This window comes from Corythoichthys intestinalis, chromosome 5 (assembly GCF_030265065.1).
Source record: "Corythoichthys intestinalis isolate RoL2023-P3 chromosome 5, ASM3026506v1, whole genome shotgun sequence".
Lineage (NCBI taxonomy): Eukaryota > Metazoa > Chordata > Actinopteri > Syngnathiformes > Syngnathidae > Corythoichthys > Corythoichthys intestinalis.
The window spans coordinates 43,052,126-43,074,503 of NC_080399.1; the positions used below are offsets into that span (position 1 = coordinate 43,052,126).

The window sequence follows — 22,378 nt, forward strand, 5'->3', positions numbered from 1 at the left end:
ACAGATTCAGTCTTCCCAGCCTGGTGCAGGTCTACAATTTTGTCTCTGGTGTCCTTCGACAGCTCTTTGGTCTTGGCCATAGTGGAGTTTGGAGTGTGACTGATTGAGGTTGTGGACAGGTGTCTTTTATATCGATAACGAGTTAAAACCGTTGCCATTAATACAGGTAACGAGTGGAGCCTCGTTAGAAGAAGTTAGACCTCTTTGACAGCCACAAATCTTGCTTGTTTGTAGGTGACCAAATACTTATTTTCCACTCTAATTTGGAAAGAAATTCTTCAAAAACAAACAATGTGATTTTCTGTTTTTTTTTTTTTTCTCCCACATTCTATGTCTCAGTGTTGAGGTTTACCCATGTTGACAACTACAGGCCTCTCTAATCTTTTCAAGTAGAACTTGCACAATTGGTGGTTGACTAAATACTTATTTGCCCCACTGTATGTCTGCACACACCAAACTGTAACTAATAAGTAGGCATTTTGAGGATAATTTATTAAACCACTGCCATTTCTTTTCCTCAAATAATGTTCTCTAAAAATGTTTATTTTCATGTTTTATGCCTTTGTATGACCATATTTTTTTAAATCATGCTTTTATTTTGTGATTTCAGTTGCCTTATGAATCCTAGGTAGACATACTATTTTTCTGAATTCAGGAACAAACGTGTAGGTTTTTCAGAGCTCTCAGTCATCAAAATGTTTTTCCCCCCCCAGCAACTCAAAGAGGGGGGGGAAAAAATCTATCGAAGATATGCAATAGTGCAAATGCATGAATTGAAAATTTAGTCAATCCCAACGACAGATCCTGAAAGCGGTCTTGTGCAACAGTTTATTGAGAGCCCAGTCCCATTTTCAAGGCACATGTTATATGATATAGAATAGCAAGAAAGTTCCATGGAAGAATACTAACTGCCTATAAAATGAAAAAGTCTTTTAAAAGACTTCATCACATGTGTTGGGCACAACTGGTTTGACGATGATCCCAAAAAGCAGAAAATGCAGCCTGTGTAAAAGCTCCAAAATAACTTCCATTCTGCATAACGGCAAGAAACTGAAAAGTGTGACATGCTACTCTCATCAATGGTCTCAAACTCAGAGATGTAGTAATAATGTTGCTTAACCTGCAGTGCTTGGTTGACTCTGAAGAAGAAAGAAAACAGTAGCATTACGGAAATTCATTTGTAACAAGTGTTAAATGGTTCCATAGCAGATTATTCCTACTTTTTTGGCTTGCTCCACACACTGCATATACGCAGAGGCGATCCTGGAGCAGGACAGACTCTTTCCTGGGTGCTCTTGGTAACATTTCAACACTTGACTCTGCAAATCTCCACAAACTGGCTGGATGCTGAAGCGCCTAAGACAAACAATCACCGTTGTTTGATTAAAATAGACTACATATTTCCCTTCTAATTAAGTGATGATTATTTTGGTCATCGAATGAGAACTAAATGAACGACTGAGTACTAAGAAATGCTAAAAAGTAAACAATAAGTCAGTAAAAAGTGTGTTTTAAAATTTCAAAATGTGATTAAAGCATAGGAGAGAGGCATTTTTCACATGGGCTATTAATTTTGTGGCTCTTCACTTATTGTTGTATAAATGTACGGAATGGAATGGAATTTTATTGTCATCATCATCGGTATCATTGACAATCATTGACAATTACAAAATGTGATATGATTTGCCCGAAAGAGCTGAAGAAGAAGACAAAGGCGGACGGGATGAAGCATATGCTTAAAATGTAGACTAATATCTGTAAACATGTCTTTCTGAATGGATCCTTACGCAAATCGCCGGTGTGTGTCCTCTTTGCCTTTTTGGAAACTCTCAGCAGTCGCTTTGTAGAACTCGGCGCACTGGGAATATTTGACATCACAATCAAAATGACCAAACCACATATGCAGACTTTAACCCTTAGATGCACAAGTTACTGGACCCTACACTCTTCCATAAGTGGGTCAAAAATGACCCATATGAGAACCAATGTGTTTTTATGCCATTTTGGTGAAGAATAATCACTTGTATATTAATTAGTATGATATTTAGGGCCACACAAGAATGATTTCATGCTATCTTTATGATTCAATTAACATTTTTTGAAGAAAAAAAAGCCCTTGTGGAGGCACTGACCGATTTCTGAGGATATTGTGGCTGTGTTCTGCCCTGGGTGGGAGGTAATTCTCTCTAGTAAGAGCCCCACCAACTCATTCTGTTGGCCATGATTTGGACACTCTCTTCTTCAGAGGACACATAGGTGGAATCTTATGAGTCAAACTGTTCCTGTTCAGTTGGATTTCTAGGTGGCCAACTGCCACTGCCACCTGGACAATAGTCTGGGTCCTCATCATCAGAAATTTCGGACACTTGAGTCCAACCCCGTCACTGCCTCTCCATCATCCAACATCTGTAGGACCATTTCAGCAGTAAATTTAGCACAAATCCGATTTTTTCGTGTTTTTCCGACTCGACTTAAAGGGAAAAGTCACATAAAAGTGGACCATTTTCAAATTCGACCCAGGTCACTTACGTATGTGGTTAAAATCCCATCCGGGCCACATTTGTCCAGAATGTGGCTGCGGTCCGAACTGTGAAGTCCCCCAAATTGGAATTCATGCAGCAATTAACATTAGCAAAGAGCGAGAGAGACAGGGTGCTACGGTAGCTGTGCATTAGCGTTAGCGCCTAGCTTGAATGCGACTTGACAACAGTCGGTTTTCTCTCTGCCCCAATGCTCCTGCGGGCCAGTTTGCTCAGCGCATCTTGGACTGTGAATTAGAGCGCATGTGTGATACTTCAACAGGCTTAATGGACAAAAGCAGTCTGAACGGGTATGCCCAAAACACAGATATTACAAAAAAATTGGAATTGTGCGGTATGAACCTAGCCTTAGCTACCTAGTTATGAAGTAGGTTAATTTGTTGATAAATAATAATAAAGAGTCATGAAAGACACACACACAAAATACTATATGGACATAATTCTTACAGTACACGTGTCAGCTTTTGCTGTGTAAAATAATCTTCTTAAGGATGTCACTTTTTACATACCTTGTCTGTGTGGTCCACTGTAAATTTATTCCTGACAGCCAAAGTTGATAAGAATGAAACATTCCCATTGGATTCCATAGAAAATGCATGTGGGTCATTTTTGACCCACTTGTGGAAGTTTAGGGGTAGTAATACGAAAATGACAATTTCTTCAAATGAATAAAAAGTTCATAAAAAATTGAATGGCATTATATCAAAAACATGTTTTTTGAGGAATATGAATTAATAACCATTTTTCATTCCGAAGATATTTGAAGAAAACCTCACCGGGTCATTTTTGACCCACTTATGCATCTAAGGGTTAAAAGAGATGTACAGTGCTGCCTTGGCTTACAACTACTCCAACTCATTTTGTTTTTTAGACAGGTAAGAACCTCTATTTGGTCTATTGTTTCAAAAAAAGTTGAGAAATTAGGGTTCTGCAATGAGGGCCACAGCCATCGTTTCATTTCAAATACAATACAAAAAGACTCATAAATCAATAGATGTAAGCAATGTATCCCAGTTCAGCGTGATTGCAAGGTTTTCACTATGAAAGGGACAACAAAAGGGGAGAATTTATTCAAGTCCTTCACTGAGTTTCCTAAAGAAAAAAAAATCAACCGAAGGATAAACTTGTTTCGGTGTGCACTGATGGTGATCCGTGCATGGTGGGGAAAAACAGGATTAGTGGCGCCTCTTCGTGAACATGTAAAGAGTTTCTCAATGCCTGCATGAAGCTTAACCCCACCAACTATCAACCAGACTACAAAGCCATCAGCAAAACCATGCAGCACCAGAAGTCGCATTAATGGTAAGAAATACTCATCATTGATTAGCAACAGCATAACAATGTTATTCAAATTAATTCAGAGACTTATTGTAATTTAAAAGTGTTGAAATTACATGAAATGCACACATTACTTGAATTTTTAGTTTTAAATATATTGAATGGCTGTCACGGAATTACATTTAAAAATATGTGGTGTTCATGGCTCTCTCAGCCAAAAAGGATCCCGACCCCTGGCATAGATGCAACAAACGAATACTACAGTACATATTGTAATTACACTTTATAATACTACCAATGCACTTTTTTAGATTCTTTGATCATATTTTAGTATGTTTGTGTACTAACGGTGCCATTATAATTGATTAAAACTTCAGTGTTTCATTGCAACATTTTACTTTATTTCAATGAGGAAACATAACTTGATTCATAAATTAAGATATGAGTTTAGTCACTGAATGATGAAACTAGTTAGTCATAGTACCACTGTACATTTTATTTGTATTATGTGGCTGTGGGTGGCTGACCACACACAAACAATGCTATTTCTACAGAATGACGCCCCCGAGTGGCCAAACACTGATAGTGCATTTACAAAGACTTCCTCACCTTTGCTTCAAGTTTGGCAATGTGTTCTTTGTAGAGAGCATCTCGTCCCTTCAGGGCTTTCTCCTTCTCCTCCAGTTGGTGAGCCTGCACCAGTCAAAATTGGTTACTATGGCAACAAACATGTAGTTACCACTGACCTCAAACACAGGCAAACACAAAGGGGATCCTCACTTTTGGTCAGAGTATTAATTAATTAAAAGGGGAACAATTATGAAAAAAAGACGACTTTTAAACAACTTTTTTCAAAGCTGTCTGAATGTCTGCAGTGCTAGCCCAACTATCGTGTATAAAATGGAGCAATAAAGTAAAATGGTTACCTCAAGTGACTTTTATTACAGGAGCCAAACATTGCTTGCATAAACCTAATGTACTCGTGAGATGAAATCACTGCAGAAGTAAATGCTTTAAGACTGCAGGGGAAGTTCAGCTTCCCCATGATGTCAAAATATAAGTGATCAAATGTACTAGTCCTTCTAAAAAAAAATAGCATATTGTGATAAAGCTCATTATTTTCTGTAATGTACTGATAAACAGACTTTCATATATTTTAGATTCATTACACACAACTGAAGTAGTTCAAGCCTTTTATTGTTTTAATATTGATGATTTTGGCAAAAAAGTCAAGAAAAACCAAAAATCCATATCTCAAAAAATTGGCATATTTCATCCGACCAATACAAAAAAGTGTTTTTAATACAAAAAAAGTCAACCTTCAATTAATTATATCAGCTATGCACTCACTACTTGGTCGGGAATCCTTTTGCAGAAATGACTGCTTCAATGCGGTGTGGCATGGAGGCAATCAGCCTGTGGCACTGCTGAGGAGTTACGGAGGCCCAGGATGCTTCGATAGCGGCCTTAAGCTCATCCACAGTGTTGGGTCTGGTGTCTCTCAACTTCCTCTTCACAATATCCCACAGATGCTCTATGAGGTTCATGTCAGGAGAGTTAGCAGGCCAATTGAGCGCAGTAATGCCATGGTCAGTAAACCATTTACCAGTGGTTTTGGCACTGTGAGCAGGTGCCTGGTCGTGCTGAAAAATGAAATCTTCATCTCCATAAAGCTTGTCAGCAGATGGATGCATGAAGCGCTCCAAAATCTCCTGATAGCTAGCTGCATTGACCCTGCCCTTGATAAAACACAGTAGACCAACACCAGCAGCTGACATGGCACTCCAGACCATCACTGACTGTGGGTACTTGACACTGGACTTCAGGCATGTTGACATTTCCTTCTCCCAGTCTTCCCCCAAACTCTGGCACCTTGATTTCCGAATGACATGCAAAATTTGCTTTCATCTGAAAAAAGTACTTTGGACCACTGAGCAACAGTCCAGTGCTGCTTCTCTGTAGCCCAGGTCAGGCACTTCTGCCGCTGTTTCATGTTCAAAAGTGGCTTGACCTGGGGAATGCGGCCCCTGTAGCCCATTTCCAGCACACGCCTGTACACAGTGGCTCTGGATGTTTCTACTCCAGACTTAGTCCACTGTTTCTGCAGGTCCCCCAAGGTCTGGAATTGGCCCATCTCCACAATCTTTCTCAGAGTGCGGTCACCTCTTCTGGTTGTGCAGCGTTTCCTGCCACACTTTTTTCTTCCCGCAGACTTCCCACTGAGGTGCCTTGATACAGCACTCTGGGAACAGCCTATTCCCTAAGAAATTTCTTTCTGTGTCCTAGCCTCTTGCTTGAGGGAGTCAATGATGGCCTTCTGGACAGCAGTCAGGTCGGCAGTTTTGTCCATGATTGCAGTTTTGAGTAATGAACCAGGCTGGGAGTTTTTAAAAGCCTCAGGAATCTTTCGCAGGGGTTTTGAGTTAATTCGTTGATTCAGATGATAAGGTTAGTAGCTTCTTTAGAGTGCCTTTTCATGATATGCTAATTTTTTGAGACAGGGATTTTTGTTTTTGTTTTTTCTTGACTTTTTTGCCAAAATTATCAATATTAAAACAATAAAAGGATTGAACTACTTCAGTTGTGTGTAATGAATCTGAAATATATGAAAGTCTAATGTTTATCAGTACATTACAGAAAATAATGAACTTTATCACAATATGCAAATTTTTTAGAAGGACCAGTATATGTTGTGTGTACATGTCATTGATGAAATATGCGCTGCAACGAGCTCAACATTTGTTCAGAATTAGCTTCTTATCTCTGGTTACGACGCGGCTTGCTTTTCATTCATTCGCGCAGCTTCACAGTCCTTTAAACAGTGTGGAATCTGTGCTTCTCCAGAGTTGAGAGAACATTGTTTCACTACAACAAAACGAGACGAGTCTTTGGCTAAAGGCTGGGTTTATCCCGCCCATCGGACCCACAGCGTCTCTGGGGGTTAATGGGCAATGGGCGGAGCTCGACTGGCCCAGGTGCGGTTTTTCTGTATGATCTGCAATTGGACCGGAGAATTTCATAATCACCCTAGAACCACTTGCTTAGTTAAAAACCACTAGCCAGAAATTAAGCTTAATTCTAGCGGGGTTTTTTCTATCGTAGCTGCTTGTGTTTAGTTTCTGGCAGTGTAGTTTCTTTTCGTGCCGCTGAGCCCCTCCACCGTCACAAAGCACTCACTGACGGACACACTTTGAGCTTCTCCTCATTGAAAGACCGGAATCTGCCACTAAATCACGGTATGTATATGATTGAACTGTTTTGTGTTTGAATATAATTTTTGTTCTCTTTTGATGATATAGGTTTTAGCGTAAACTTTAGGAGGTGACCAATAAAGAGTTTGAAGCAAGGACGCTGTAGGTATTTGGAGAATGAGTGACTTTTGTGACAGGAGCCAAACATAGCTAGCATTTTAGGCTAACGGACTCGCGAGGTAAAATTACTGCATATAATTGGTTACATAGTTTTGTGCTTAAATATAGTTATCAATTCTTTTTGTTGTTATGAATTTTAGAATAGGGAATGACCAATCACCAGCTTCAAGCAAGCATGATGTATTTGGAGAATGAGTAAACACAAGCTTTGTTTTCACTCTCTTAAAAAGTGTGATGATGAAATGGGGAAACAAGGAATACTTTCAAAAGTGTGTTATTTTAAGTCTAAATGTGTATCTATTGAAGAGTATCACTATTAGTGCCTGCGACGATAAATTGATTTACTCGAGTAATTCGATTCGAATCTAATTTTGCTTCTTCGAGTATTGGTTTAATTAAAGTGGCGTTGTAATGGTTTGTTTTGAAAGTGCATTTAGTTTCATTGATTTGGGTTGATAAACTGCCTTCTAGTGGCAACAGTGAATATGATTTTTTTTAAACCTGAATTTACCTGAAGGAAGGCTCCATTTTTTATTTATTTGTGTTATTCCCTGATTAAGAGTTTTTTAAAGTTATATTTAATTGATATAATTTGTATATTATATGTATGTTATATTAATTTCTCATAAATGTTGAGTGGCTTAAGACAAATGTTCTTTCATTCCTGGATAGTTAAGAGAATATTAACAAGTATGTATTTATTGTGAATTTTAATAATTTGACTTATGTTTAAATAATGAAACATAAATTTGCTAATTAAATCCAGACATTTATTCTGAAGTTTTTAAACTGTTTCTTTAGTAGTTTTTCAAAACAAAGGTTTGAATCGAACACTGAAGCAATACATATGAAAGTTAGTATAAGTCAGTACAGATGCATTTTGCATTGATCATTAAGCCTATCAATTAACTAGGTTCATATTTGTGGGAAATGTAGCCCTGACCCCTATTCACCCAATCTGTTTGGTCTTATTAATGTCCCCTCCCTAGCAAAAAGTGTACATGCAGGTTATGCTGTTATATCGTCCTTACCAATGTTGAGACCAAACTTACCCCCTTGGGCTCAGCTCAGGTATTTTATTTTCTATGTTCCTTATCCGACTACTCGATTATTCGAACTAACTAGTTCATCGCTTAATCGACTACTAAAATAATCGATAGCTGCTGCCCTAATCGCTATTAAAAAGTTTTTAATATGAAAAATTATGTGCATAAGTGGGTCTGGAACATAGAATAACCTGTAAACAGGAGCTCAATTTGAGTGAATTGAGGTACAAGCTCAGTCATGGACTAAATCAAACTATATAGAGTCAAGTCCTTTGAAACTGTTTTCAGTAGTGAGAATCAACTCTCCTTAACTCATCCATAGCCAGCTCAGGTATGTTGTGGTAGTTAGTACATTTTTAATTAAAAAAAATCGTTAATGGGGATAGACATCCAAATTAAATTAGGCAAGTGATCACTTCTCTGCATCCTACCTTCACCTCCATCCACTGAGACGAGAGCAGGACGAGACAAGAAAAGGCAGTGTAAGACATTGCAAGAACAAGAACATTGACTCATGCCTACGAATATTGTCACTGATACTCTTTAGAGCAGGGGTACCCAACCGCTGGACCGCGGACCGGTCCGCGACGGATTTGCTACCGGGCCGCATAGAAATTATGATTTATTAACGACTGCATTCTGGCCAAATTAACTTTGGTGTGTGCCCCTTAACACACCAATGTCCCTGTCTACTTTAGATATAATACTACAGGATAGAATGTCGTCATAGAAATTCATTGATTGGACTGCTAGCAGTACATCTAGTTTTGTATATCTACGTGCGCTTGTCCTCGATAATAATGTATGATATAGGGCGGGAGCATCACATTTGTTCCCGGAAATAATTAGCCCCCACACTAGAATGACTGAAAAACAGATGTCTTTGGACGGATTTTTTACGGGAAAAAGGGCACCTCAAGAGCCAGAAGATGAGCCTACAACCTCGAAGAAAACAAAATCTATGATACTTCTCAATCACTCAAGACACAGGAACTGCGAAGGAGTCCTGACATCGCTAGGAGAGCACTGAAAACTGCTACAATTTCCAACATCGTATCTTTGTGAAGCGGGCTTCTCTGACTCTCTCATCTCGAGACCATCTCGTCTCAACGAAACAAGCTCAGGCCTCCCACTGATTCAGCGGGTGAGTTGTATTTACCCAGCACTTAACACGACGGGGCTTTAACAAATGTTATTTTATATTTGCTGTATTTTTCTGCCGCACATTGCCGGTGTTCTGACAAATTTGGCATGCGCGTAACGTTAAAAATGACCGCGAATGCAGCGACTCCAAGTACACACTACAAACTTTCTTTAAAGAAAGGAATATTAACTTACGTTTGCCATGTTAGCTGCACACAACAACTGCACGGAGCTCTCTCACCTAACGACTTTGCAGTGTCGTTAAGCATTAATTTACACCATTTTCGTGTTGCACATGTATGTTTATGATGTAAATAGTTTTTTTAGCACCGTTGGATAACATTGAGAGTCCAACTGATTGTCAAAGAAGGCTATTTTCACCACCACAAAAGCTTTGGGAGCAAAATTTTGTAAGGATGCAAAATTTGACAGAACACCGGTCTGTGAAAAAAAAGACCCAAATCACATCGGTCCGTGGTGCAAAAAAGGTTGGGAACCCCCGCTTTAGAGTACGGATGCCCCGATCGCATATTTTGCCACCGGAGTCCGAGTCACCTAATTTTGAGAATCTGCCGATCCAATACCGTAAAAAAAAAAAAAGTGAAAAAAAGAGGCATTTTAAAACATGTTACTGTCCCAATGAATATTTTTTTAAACAAGAATAACTTAGAAAAATACTTGTCTTTATTAAATGCTTCATTGAGTGAGTCCACTCAAATCCACTCACGCTGCTGAGAAACCCTCACTTACACAATCAATTGCCACAGCACACCAAATGCCAAATTATACCGGACGCGTGTGCAGCACAAATCCGCCAAGATATAGCGGCGGAGCCAATTTGTTTCCATTCTATCATTTAGTTCAAATTATACAAGCTGCATATGTGCTACGGATTGACTGCGGACAATCTCCGACGTGCCGGTGCCCTCTGGACGGTTTGGGCTATTTTCTATTTTTGCCGGAGACTCATCCGTCAAAATGGGGTCACAAAGTTTAAAAAGGAATCTGCATAGCAGAAGCTATGAGGATGAATGGTGAGTTATGCAAGTTACGTAATTTAAAACAGTAATTAAATAGTAGAGAACGGGTTGTTGGCATGGTCAGGGTGTCACAAACCCATAGTAAAAGCAAAAAAATAAATGAATAAATAATTGGGGGAAAAAATGTTCAGTCAAATCAAGTCCACCTCTCTCTCGGCTTCTCTGTTGAGTAAGACTCTGCGTGTTTGTCGTTTTTAATGCCACATTATAGCGCGCGATCACGCAAGAGCTCACGACGGGATGGACCTGCCGGACCGCAGTTGTGCGCAACTGGTATGTTTTGTCCTTTTTTTGACGTACTGCGGAGCACGCAGTCAACACGGAGCTTGGCGGATCGTACCGCAGACTCGTCCGGTATAATTTGGCCTTAAATGTTGCTCAAAGAGTTCATAAAGTTGGCGGTTTTGAAGACAATGAGATGCCACATGTTTAACAAGCTAAACGAGTTGCAACCTTTGCAGCGCTACCAAGCTTTTTTGGCAAGATGAAAGCCTCAGAGCTGTCACTCATTGTTAGCTTTAATAAGCAAACGACAGCTACACTGGTGAGCAGGAAAAGCAGCATGATGATGCATGATCGGCCCGATTTCCGATTACGCGCTCAGATCATCTATTTTAGAGTAAGCCCTTAAGGTAGAATCAAGGCAACCTGACGACATTCATCCTCAATAACCACCACCTGCGTTTGACTTGTGCGAATTATCTTAGACTCGTGTGCGTGTTGGCTTACGTAAAGCTGCATCACCAGCCTCTCGTCTTCCGTCCTGTGGCGCTCCTCGGCGATGGCTTTGCTGACGTCTGCCGCGTACGCCGCCTCGTCTGCCTCCAGTGCCGCTTTCACCCGCGCTGCCACTTCCGCCTCAGCCCACGATTTGGCTGCTGCGTGGGTCTGCGCTTGCATTGCTTCCAGCCTACAAAACACCAAATCTTCACAGTTCATATTTGACATTCGCGAGGATGCTTTTCACCCTATGAACTCTGCTTAGCAACAAATGGCTGTGAAGTTACATGGCATCATTAAAAAATTCAGCAATTATGGATTATTTTGTTGCTTATAGCCCTTACTCATTCACTTTTCGGAAAGTGGCCTTCAGTGGAAAATGTTTGGACACCTCTGGCGCAAATACTTTTCATTGATTTACATGAGCGTAAGGTAGTTTTGCTGGCATGTTTTGCCGTTTTCGAACCAAAAGCCAATATGAAAAGTTGAACTTTTTTGCTGTTGTGTTCTTACTGCAGCTGCAGCTCTGTTCTCCTGCGCTCCATCTCCTCCTGAAGCTCTTTTTCCATGCCTTCCTTGATTTTCTGCCTCAGGTCCTTCTCAATGTCCTCCAGTTTAACTACAGAGGCAGCTTTGGAAACAAAATCACCGGAATAAGAAACGCTGTTGTGAAATCAAAGACAGCGGGACGCTCACCTGCCACAGGGGGCGGCGCTGAAACAAAGACAGCGACATCCTCCTCCGCATCGGGGAACAGCAGTGGGGCGGCGGCTGGCTCTTCCGCAGGCGGTGTTGGTAAATTTTCGCCAGTTCCCTCATGGGTTGGCGCCACCACAGCCAGGTCCTCACTGGAACAACGCGGTGGAGAGGGTGGGCGGACAGGAGCGAGAAGAACAGACTCCAAAGGTGATGGACAAGGCGGAGGACTAGCAGGCTCAGCTGGATGGAGAAGAATGGATTCTACAGGTGAAGGAAAATGTGGGCAGTGAGCTCTGCCTTGAGCCCAAAATCTTCATCTAACTAATTCAAATCTAATCGATAAAAAATAAAATTCTTAAATCACAATTTGAAATCACTGGTGAGCTATTTTTCATGCCTACGGGCACATTGTTGGCGATCTGCTGTACACAAAAAAAAAAAATCTCATTAATAAACTGAGTGAACAATCCAGTCATTGTTCAAGCTTCAAAGTGCCTGTGAAGCAATAAAAAAACATCTAAAAGAGCATTATTGTGTGAATTAAAATCATATTTTGAGACTATTCGACTATAAAAAAAAAAACAACAACAACAACAACAATTTGGCAAAGCGCAGATGACGAGAAATTTAGTAATAGTAGTAATAGTAATAGTTATAAAGTCTTTTAATCTGCCGTTTGGCCCCGCCTGTCATTTTAGAGCTCCAGCACTTCCATCTGGGTGATGACGTTGGCAGAGTAACGATTTCAGCTGATTTGTAATTCAGCCCAATGGAGGAGGAAGATTCAGAACGAAGAAAATGTGACAGAGAGCAGCAAAATATCATCATTGTTTTTATCTCTGTACTCCAATATTTTTACAGGATACTCTTTTTATCTAAGTTTTTTTCCCCAATTGCTAAATAAATTGAATGGTCATGACAAATAACAGTCTCGTGCTAAATGGAATATGAGATATTAAAAATGCATTTATTCATTACGACAGTGCTAAATTACTGCATAATGATAAAAACTGCTGACTTCTTAAACCTCCCGAACGGTATTTTTTGCCACCGGAGTTAGTCCGGCTTTTGTCATTTCCCTGCCCCCGCTTTGGAGACTAAGAAAAGAGCGTAACCAAAGCAGGAGGCGTGACAGCTAGGCGACATGCTAACCCGAACCGAGCAGCTCTTCCAAGTCCTTTCCCCGCCTTTCGAAAACGAAAAACCACACAAAACTACTGCGACTCGTTTCACACACAGCGGCGGGGTTGATTGTCTTCACCGATCGGCCAGCCCCTGGCGGAGAGCAAGTTTCGTCTCGTCGTTCTGCTGCGACCCTGGCAGGCAGGCAGTGCTCGTCGGGGGAATGAACGCCGAAAATGGTGCATTCTCGGTGGACAAACTGGGCTGACGTTGGAGCGTGTGGCTGCATGAGCCCAAGCCGAGTATATTGCTCTCTCGGCAGGCATGTGAAGAGGGCCGAGGGGTGTCAAAGTCTTGACACAATCGAGAACCGGAGATGAAAGTGGGGGGCTCCCCGGGCTCAAGCCGAGGATAGCGCTTTATAGGCGGGCAAGCCTTTATTGGCCGGCAACCATGGTGCGCGACAAGCCACCGGTCGTCGGCCGAGTGGCCTTCTCGATGGACAGGGAGCATTGTCACCCACAAAATGCAAGCTACCTCCTTATTAAAACATTTGCCATGTTCCCAGTATTTGACATAACACAAAACACGTAGCTTACTCACTTAGACATCTGTCCGATGGTCTCTTGATTGTCGGACTTGTTTTGCCCATTCTTCACAGTGAACAGGATCTTTTGGAAATCCAAAAAGCCTCACACCACTCTCCCTGGTGTAGCAACAAAAGCCTGCAGCACATTAGGCTGGCGTGACGCAAAAAAATAAACGAATCCGCAAAATCAGCTGAATCCGCGGTCCTTCTGCATATTACAGTAATGGCTGTCTTGTGAAAATGATTAGTCCGCTGAGGTCACATTCACTTTCTTCCTCAATCCGGAAGTCACTCATTTTCAAGGCGAGGCATTAAAAAAATTTAATAAATATATCAATCAATTCCACACTACACTTCCACAGGAGTACAAAATATCACGTGTAATATGAAATATACATGCTTTTTCTTGTGTCACAGGCACTTTAAAGTGATAAAACACACAACTAATGTTAGTACATAACACAAGAAATTGTTCATCAAAAATTCAAAGCGGATAAAAAACATCCACTTTGCTTGTCTTCAGTCAATAATCACCCTACCTTTTACCCTTCTGCTCACCTGGATTAGCCGCAACTGGCTCTGCAGGAAGAGAAGGAAGTGTAGTGGGCTCAGATGAAGGTGGAAGAATGGATGCTACAGGTGGATGACAAGGTGTAGTAAGCTCTGCTGGATGTGCAGATACGGTCTCCACTGCTGAAGGAGGAGGAGGAGTGGGCTTAGATGGAAGAACTGGCTCTACAGGGGGAGGAGGTGAAGTAGGCTCGGCTGGAGGTAGAACAACAGTCGCAACAGGTGCCAGATGTGTTGCAGAGAGTTCAGCTGGATGTAAAGGTACTGTCTCCGCAGGAAGAGGAGGTTTACATGGAAGAACTGGCTGTGCAGGCAGAGGAGCTGAAGTAGGCTCAGTTGGAGGTAGAAGAACAGATGTTACAGGTGGTGGAGGAGAAGCGGGAACAACTGGATGTACTGGCTCTACAGGTGTAGGAAGAGGAGTTGTACTAGGCTCCGCTGGAGGTAGAAGAATGGAGTCTGGAGGTGGAAGAGGAGTGGGCTCAGCTGGAGAAGCAGGTGCATATTCAACTGGTGGAGTAGGTGGAGGAGGGGAGTGAAAGGTGACACGAGAGGGAGGGCTGAGTTTTCCAGGGTGGGAGTCGGGTGCAGTAGTTGCTTCTTGAGAAGGAGGTGGCGGGCCAGTACTGAAATCAGGAGGCAGTGTCAGAAGAGGCAGCAAGTGCTCCACAGGAGGAGATGCGACAATAGGGGTTGTGGTGTTACGAGAGTTGGAGTCAGCATGAGGTGGAGGACTTGGAGGTGACGATGTAGGAGTGATCAGTTTATGTCTCATTCGTTTGATGACTCGATCTGACAACTGACAAAAACATGACATGACAATCTTTGTTTTGGGTAAATTGATATATAAACCAACTAAACTGGGGTATTTTTTAAGTCAAACACACAGGAAACCTCATATATCAAAACATTATTATGACGATTAAAATGTTACATTTGTTTATGCATGTATTCCAGAGAACCATTATTACCTTGGTCTTTCCAAGGGAAAGAACAAGGTAATGCTGTTCTGCAACTTTATCGTACTTATTTTTATTATTATTACCTTGGTCTTTCCAAAGGAAAGAACAAGGTAATGATATTCTACAACTTTATTGTACTTATTATTACCTTGGTCTTTCCTATGGAAAGAACAAGGTATTGTTATTCTGCAACTTTATTCGCCTTATTACCTTGGTCTTTCCTATGGAAAGAACAAGGTATTGTTATTCTGCAACTTTATTCGCCTTATTATTATTATTATTACCTTGGTCTTTCCAAGGGAAAGAACAAGGTTATGTTGTTGTACAACTTTATTGTACTTCTTTATTTATTACCTTGGTCTTTCTGAAAGAAAGAACAAGGTTATGTTATTCTACAACTTTATTATTATTATTATTACCTTGGTCTTTCTGAAGGAAAGAACAAGGTTATGTTATTCTACAACTTTATTACCTTGGTCTTTCCAAGGGAAAGAACAAGGTATTGTTATTGTGCAACTTTATTATTACCTTGGTCTTTCTGAAAGAAAGAACAAGGTATTGTTATTGTGCAACTTTATTGTTCTTATTACCTTGGTCTTTCCAAGGGAAAGAACAAGGTTATGTTGTTGTACAACTTTATTGTACTTCTTTATTATTATTCTTTATTATTATTATTATTCAATAATTGTTGACGTTTTTTTCGGCGCGCCGCGCAGCCCGAACCGTAGCACCGATCGGCACCGTTCAAGTATCGGCACGACCGGAATTTTCGCGCGACGATGGGAATTTTTCAAACGGCCCCGAAAAATTTTCCGTTCGCCCGTAAACGGCAAATTTCCGAAAAAAAAAAAAAGTTTCAAAACGCTACTTGTCCTACAATTTTTGACCAAATCACATAATTTGGGTATCAAAAATTCCGGGACGGTGAGGGGCATAAAAGTTGTATACAGAATTTGACAAAAATTTACGGTTCCCCGGAAATTTGCCAAAAACTTTCCTATTCATTTTGAATGGAAAAAAAACGTGCGCTTCACAGCCCGAACCATAGCACCGATCGCCATCGTTCAAGTTTTGGCATGACCGGAATTTTCGTGCGACGCAGGGTCTTTTTCAAACGGCCCCGAAAAATTTTCCGTTTGCCCGTAAACGGCAATTTTCCGTAAAAAAAACAAAAGTTTCAAAACGCTACTTGTCCTACAATTTTTGACCAAATCACATAAATTGGACATCAAAAATTCCGGGACGGTGGGGGGCATAAAGATTGTATACAGAATTTGGAAAAAAATTACGGTTCCCCGGATATTTGCCAAAAACTATCCCATTCATTTCTAATGGGAAAATTTCCCATTCACTTCCAATGGGATTTCCATTGGAATTTACATCATTGATGCCATTGACGGCCATAAATGTCGAATCTATTGATGCCAATGTACTTGGATTCAATTGACTATATGGATGTCGATGCCAATGACGGCCATGGACGTCCAAAATTTTTCCCATTCATTTTCAATGGGGAAAAAACTACATTTCCCCAAATCAACAGAAAATGACCAGATATCAATAGGACGTGTCCCCCAAACGTCCCCAACTCCATTGACGCTTATAGGGGGTTCTGCCATTGACGGCCATGGACGTCCAAAATTTTTCCCATTCATTTTCAATGGGGAAAAAACTAAATTTCCCCAAATCAACAGAAAATGACCAGATATTAATAGGACGTATACCCCAAACGTCCCCAACTCCATTGACGCTTATGGGGGGTGCTGCCATTGACGTCCATGGACGTCCAAAATTTTTCCCATTCATTTTCAATGGGGAAAAAACTAAATTTCCCCAAATCAACAGAAAATGACTAGATGTCAATAGGACGTGTCCCCCAAACTTCCCCAATTCCATTTACGCTTATGGAGGGTGATGCCATTGACGTTCATGGACGTCCAAACTTCCCATTCATTTCCAATGGCATTTCTTCATGTTTGTTCATTCTATTGATGCCAATGTACTTGGATTCAATTGACGCTTATGTAAGTTGATACCATTGACGTCCATGGACGTCCAAAATTTTTCCCATTCATTTTCAATGGGAATTTTTTTTTTTCCCCAAATCAACAGAAAATGACTAGATATCATTAGGACGTGTCCCCCAAATGTCCCCGATTGCATTGCCGCTTATGGAGGGTGATGCCATTGACGTCCATGGACGTCCAAACTTCCCATTCATTTTTCCAATGGCATTTCTTCATGTTTGTTCATTCTATTGATGCCAATGTACTTGGATTCTATTGACGCTTATGTAAGTTGATACCATTGACGTCCATGGACGTCCAAAATTTTTCCCATTCATTTTCAATGGGAATTTTTTTTTTTTTCCCCAAATCAATAAAATATGACCAGATATCAATAGGACGTGTCCCCCAAACTTCCCCAATTCCATTGAAGCTTATGGCGGGTACCGCCATTGACGGCCATGGACGTCCAAATGTCCCATTCATTTCTAATGGCTATAAATTATGTTTTTTCATTCTCTTGATGCCAATGTACTTGGATTCCATTGACGCCTCTATAAGTTGATACCATTGACGTCCATGGACGTCCAAAATTTTTCCCATTCATTTTCAATGGGAATTTTTTTTTTTTCCCCAAATCAACAGAAAATGACTAGATATCATTAGGCCGTGTCCCCCAAATGTCCCCGATTGCATTGCCGCTTATGGAGGGTGATGCCATTGATGTCCATGGACGTCCAAATGTCCCATTCATTTCTAATGGCATTTAATTATATTTTTTCATTCTATTGATGCCAATGTACTTGGATTCCATTGACGCCTATGTAAGTTGATACCATTGACGTCCATGGACGTCCAAATTTTTTCCCATTCATTTTCAATGGGAATTTTTTTTTTCCCCCAAATCAACAGAAAATGACAAGATATCAATAGGACGTGTCCCCCAAACTTCCCCAATTCCATTAACAATTATGAAGGGTGCCTCCATTGACGTCCATGGACGTCCAATTCTCCCATTCATTTCTAATGGCTTTTACTTTGTTTCGTGCCATTGACTGGCATTATGGTCCATTCTATTGATAGACCTAAGTGGGGCTAAGATCTGTATCTCCACAGAGGAAAGACCAAGGTGTAATTTCTCAAGAAATTGCAGTTTCTAGTTATTATTATTATTATGCAATGGTTTCTCCGCGTTTTTTCGGCGCGCCGCGCAGCCCGAACCGTACCACCGATCGGCACCGTTCAAGTATCGACACGACCGGAATTTTCGCGCGACGATGGGAATTTTTCAAACGACCCCGAAAAATTTTTCGTTCGCCCGTAAACGGCGATTTTCCGATTTTTTACAACTTTTTCAAAACGCTACTTGTCCTACAATTTTTGACCAAATCACATAATTTGGGCATCAAAAATTCCGGGACGGTGAGGGGCATAAAAGTTGTATACAGAATTTGGAAAAAAATTACGCTTCCTCGGAAATTTGCCAAAAACTATCCCATTCATTTCGAATGGGAAAAGTCCCATTCACTTCCAATGGGATTTCCAATGGAATTTACATTGCATTGATGCCATTGACGGCCATGCATGTCGAATCTACTGATGCCAATGTACTTGGATTCAACTGACTATATAGATGTCGATGCCATTGACTGCCATGGACGTCCAAAATTTTTCCCATTCATTTTCAATGGGGAAAAAACAAAATTACCCCAAATCAACAGAAAATGACCAGATATCAATAGGACGTGTCCCCCAAACTTCCCCAATTCCATTGACGCTTATGAAGGGTGCCGCCATTGACTTACATGGACGTCCAAAATTTTTCCCATTCATTTTCAATGGGGAAAAAACTAAATTTCTCCAAATCAACAGAAAATGACCAGATATCAATAGGACGTATATCCCAAACGTCCCAATTCCATTGACGCTTATGGGGGGTGCTGCCATTGACGTCCATGGACGTCCAAAATTTTACCCATTCATTTTCAATGGGAAATTTTTTTTTTTTCCCAAATCAACAGAAAATGACTAGATATCAATAGGACCTGTCCCCCAAATGTCCCCGATTGCATTGCTGCTTATGGAGGGTGATGCCATTGACGTTCATGGACGTCCAAACTTCCCATTCATTTCCAATGGCATTTCTTCATGTTTGTTCATTCTTTTGATGCCAATGTACTTGGAATTCCATTGACGCTTATGTAAGTTGATACCATTGACGTCCATGGACGTCCAAAATTTTTCCCATTCATTTTCAATGGGAATTTTTTTTTTTTTCCCAAATCAACAGAAAATGACTACATATCAATAGGACGTGTCCCCCAAACTTCCCCGATTCCATTAACAATTATGGAGGGTGCTGCCATTGACGGACATGGACGTCCAATTCTCCCAATCTTTTCTAATGGCTTTAACTTTGTTTAGTGCCAATGACTGGCATTATGGTCCATTCTATTGATAGACCTGAGTGGGGCTAAGATTTGTATCTCCACAGAGGAAAGACCAAGGTGTGTAATTTCTCCCGAAATTGCAGTTTCTAGTTATTATTATTTATTATATCTTCATCTTATTCTCCGCGTTTTTTCGGCGCGCCGCGCAGCCCGAACCATACCACCGATCGGCACCGTTGAAGTATCGGCACGACCGGATTTTTCGCGCGACGCAGGGACTTTTTCAAAATCCCCCGAAAAATTTTCCGTTCGCCCGTAAACGGCAATTTTCCGAAAAAAAAAAAAAGTTAAAAAATGTATCTAGTCCTACAATTTTTGACCAAATCACATAATTTGGGTATCAAAAATTCCGGGACGATGAGGGGCATAAAAGTTGTATACAGAATTTGGCAAAAATTTACGGTTCCCCGGAAATTTTCCAAAAACTTTCCTATTCATTTTGAATGAAAAAAAAACGCACGCTGCACAGCCCGAACCGTTTGACCGATCGGCACCGTTCAAATATCGGCACGACCGGAATTTTCGCGCAACGATGGGAATTTTTCAAACGGACCCGAAAAATTTTCCCTTCGCCCGTAAACGGCAATTTTCCGGAAAAAAAAAAAAGTTTCAAAATGTATCTAGTCCTACAATTTTTGACCAAATCACACAATTTGGGCATCAAAAATTCCGGGACGGTGAGGGGCATAAAAGTTGTATACAGAATTTGGAAAAAAATTACGCTTCCTCGGAAATTTGCCAAAAACTATCCCATTCATTTCGAATGGGAAAAGTCCCATTCACTTCCAATGGGATTTCCAATGGAATTTACATTGCATTGATGCCATTGACGGCCATGCATGTCGAATCTACTGATGCCAATGTACTTGGATTCAATTGACTATATGGATGTCGATGCCATTGACTGCCATGGACGTCCAAAATTTTTCCCATTCATTTTCAATGGGGAAAAAACAAAATTACCCCAAATCAACAGAAAATGACCAGATATCAATAGGACGTGTCCCCCAAACTTCCCCAATTCCATTGACGCTTATGAAGGGTGCCGCCATTGACTTACATGGACGTCCAAAATTTTTCCCATTCATTTTCAATGGGGAAAAAACTACATTTCTCCAAATCAACAGAAAATGACCAGATATCAATAGGACGTATATCCCAAACGTCCCCAATTCCATTGACGCTTATGGGGGGTGCTGCCATTGACGTCCATGGACGTCCAAAATTTTACCCATTCATTTTCAATGGGAAATTTTTTTTTTTCCCAAATCAACAGAAAATGACTAGATATCAATAGGACGTGTCCCCCAAATGTCCCCGATTGCATTGCTGCTTATGGAGGGTGATGCCATTGACGTCCACGGACGTCCAAACTTCCCATTAATTTCCAATGGCGTTTCTTCATGTTTGTTCATTCTATTGATGCCAATGTATTTGGATTCCATTGACGCTTATGTAAGTTGATACCATTGACGTCCATGGACGTCCAAAATTTTTCCCATTCATTTTCAATGGGAATTTTTTTTTTTCCCCAAATCAACAGAAAATGACTAGATATCAATAGGACGTGTCCCCCAAATGTCCCCGATTGCATTGCCTCTTATGGAGGGTGATGCCATTGACGTCCACGGACGTCCAAACTTCCCATTCATTTCCAATGGCATTTCTTCATGTTTGTTCATTCTATTGATGCCAATGTACTTGGTATCCATTGACGCTTATTTAAGTTGATACCATTGACGTCCATGGACGTCCAAATTTCCCATTCATTTCTAATGGCATTTAATTATGTTTTTTCATTTTATTGATGCCAATGTACTTGGATTCCATTGACGCCTATGTAAGTTGATACCATTGACGTCCATGGACGTCCAAAATTTTTCCCATTCATTTTCAATGGGAATTTATGGGACGTCGGCGTCATCCGCACGTTGGACTTCGTCGACTGGACGTCGGCGTCATCCGCATGTTGGACGTCGGCGACGTTTGCTAGTTGGACGTCATCACCGTCCGCTCATTGGACGTCGGCGCCGTCCGCTCGTTGGAAGTCGGCGCCGTCTTTATGTTGGATGTCGGCACCGTCAGCACTTTGGACGTCGGCAGCGTCAGCACTTTGGACGTCGGTGACGTCCGCTCGTTGGACGGCGCATTCTGCACTTTTGACGTTTGCTTGTTGAACGTCGTCACTGTTCCACGTGAGATGTCGGCACCGTCCTCTCGATGGACGTCGGCGTCATCTGCTCTTTTGACGTCTTGGACGTTGGTGACGTCCGCTCGTTGGACGTCGCCAAACTTTGGACGTCGGCGTCGTCCACTCTTTTGACATCGTCACCATCCGCTCGTTGGACGTTAGACGGCGCATTCTGCACTTTTGACGTTTGCTTGTTGAACGTCGTCATTGTCCCACGTTGGACGTCGGCACCGTCCGCTTGATGGACGTCGGCAGCGTCAGCACTTTGGACGTCGGTGACGTCCGCTCGTTGGACGTCGGCGCCGTCAGCAGTTTGGAAGTCGGTGATGTCCGCTCGTTAGACGGCGCATTCTGCACTTTGGACGTCGGTGACGTCCGCTCGTTAGACGGCGCATTCTGCACTTTTGACGTTTGCTTGTTGAACGTCGTCACTGTTCCACGTGAGATATCGGCACCGTGCGCTCGATGGACGTCGGCGTCATCTGCTCTTTTGAGGTCTTGGACGTCGGTGACGTCCGCTCGTTGGACATCGTATTCTGCACTTTTGACTTTTGCTTGTTGAACGTTGTCACTGTCCCACATGGGATGTCGGCGTCATCTGCTCTTTTGACGTCGATGACGTCGGCCTCTCACGCTAACTTTTGACGTCGG

General features: G+C 41.4%; 1 protein-coding gene across 3 annotated transcripts in view; it reads right to left on the minus strand.

Moving 5' to 3' along the window:
- Positions 1 to 394: 394 nt before the first annotated feature.
- Positions 395 to 22,378, minus strand: part of LOC130915877 (uncharacterized) — a 176,977-nt gene continuing 154,993 nt past the window's right edge. Inside the window, exons 2-10 of one of the 3 annotated variants that reach the window (XM_057836049.1) lie at positions 14,107 to 14,917; positions 11,835 to 12,077; positions 11,652 to 11,769; positions 11,148 to 11,328; positions 8,667 to 8,681; positions 4,428 to 4,511; positions 1,788 to 1,858; positions 1,221 to 1,356; positions 395 to 1,139 (exon numbers count right to left, since the gene is read on the minus strand). In XM_057836049.1, coding sequence (XP_057692032.1) covers positions 1,116 to 1,139; positions 1,221 to 1,356; positions 1,788 to 1,858; positions 4,428 to 4,511; positions 8,667 to 8,681; positions 11,148 to 11,328; positions 11,652 to 11,769; positions 11,835 to 12,077; positions 14,107 to 14,917 — 1,683 coding nt within the window. In that variant the 3' untranslated portion in view covers positions 395 to 1,115. Of the gene's footprint in view, positions 1,140 to 1,220; positions 1,357 to 1,787; positions 1,859 to 4,427; positions 4,512 to 8,666; positions 8,682 to 11,147; positions 11,329 to 11,651; positions 11,770 to 11,834; positions 12,099 to 14,106; positions 14,918 to 22,378 lie in introns of all 3 variants that reach the window. The other 2 variants (XM_057836047.1, XM_057836048.1) reach the window with 2 other exon arrangements.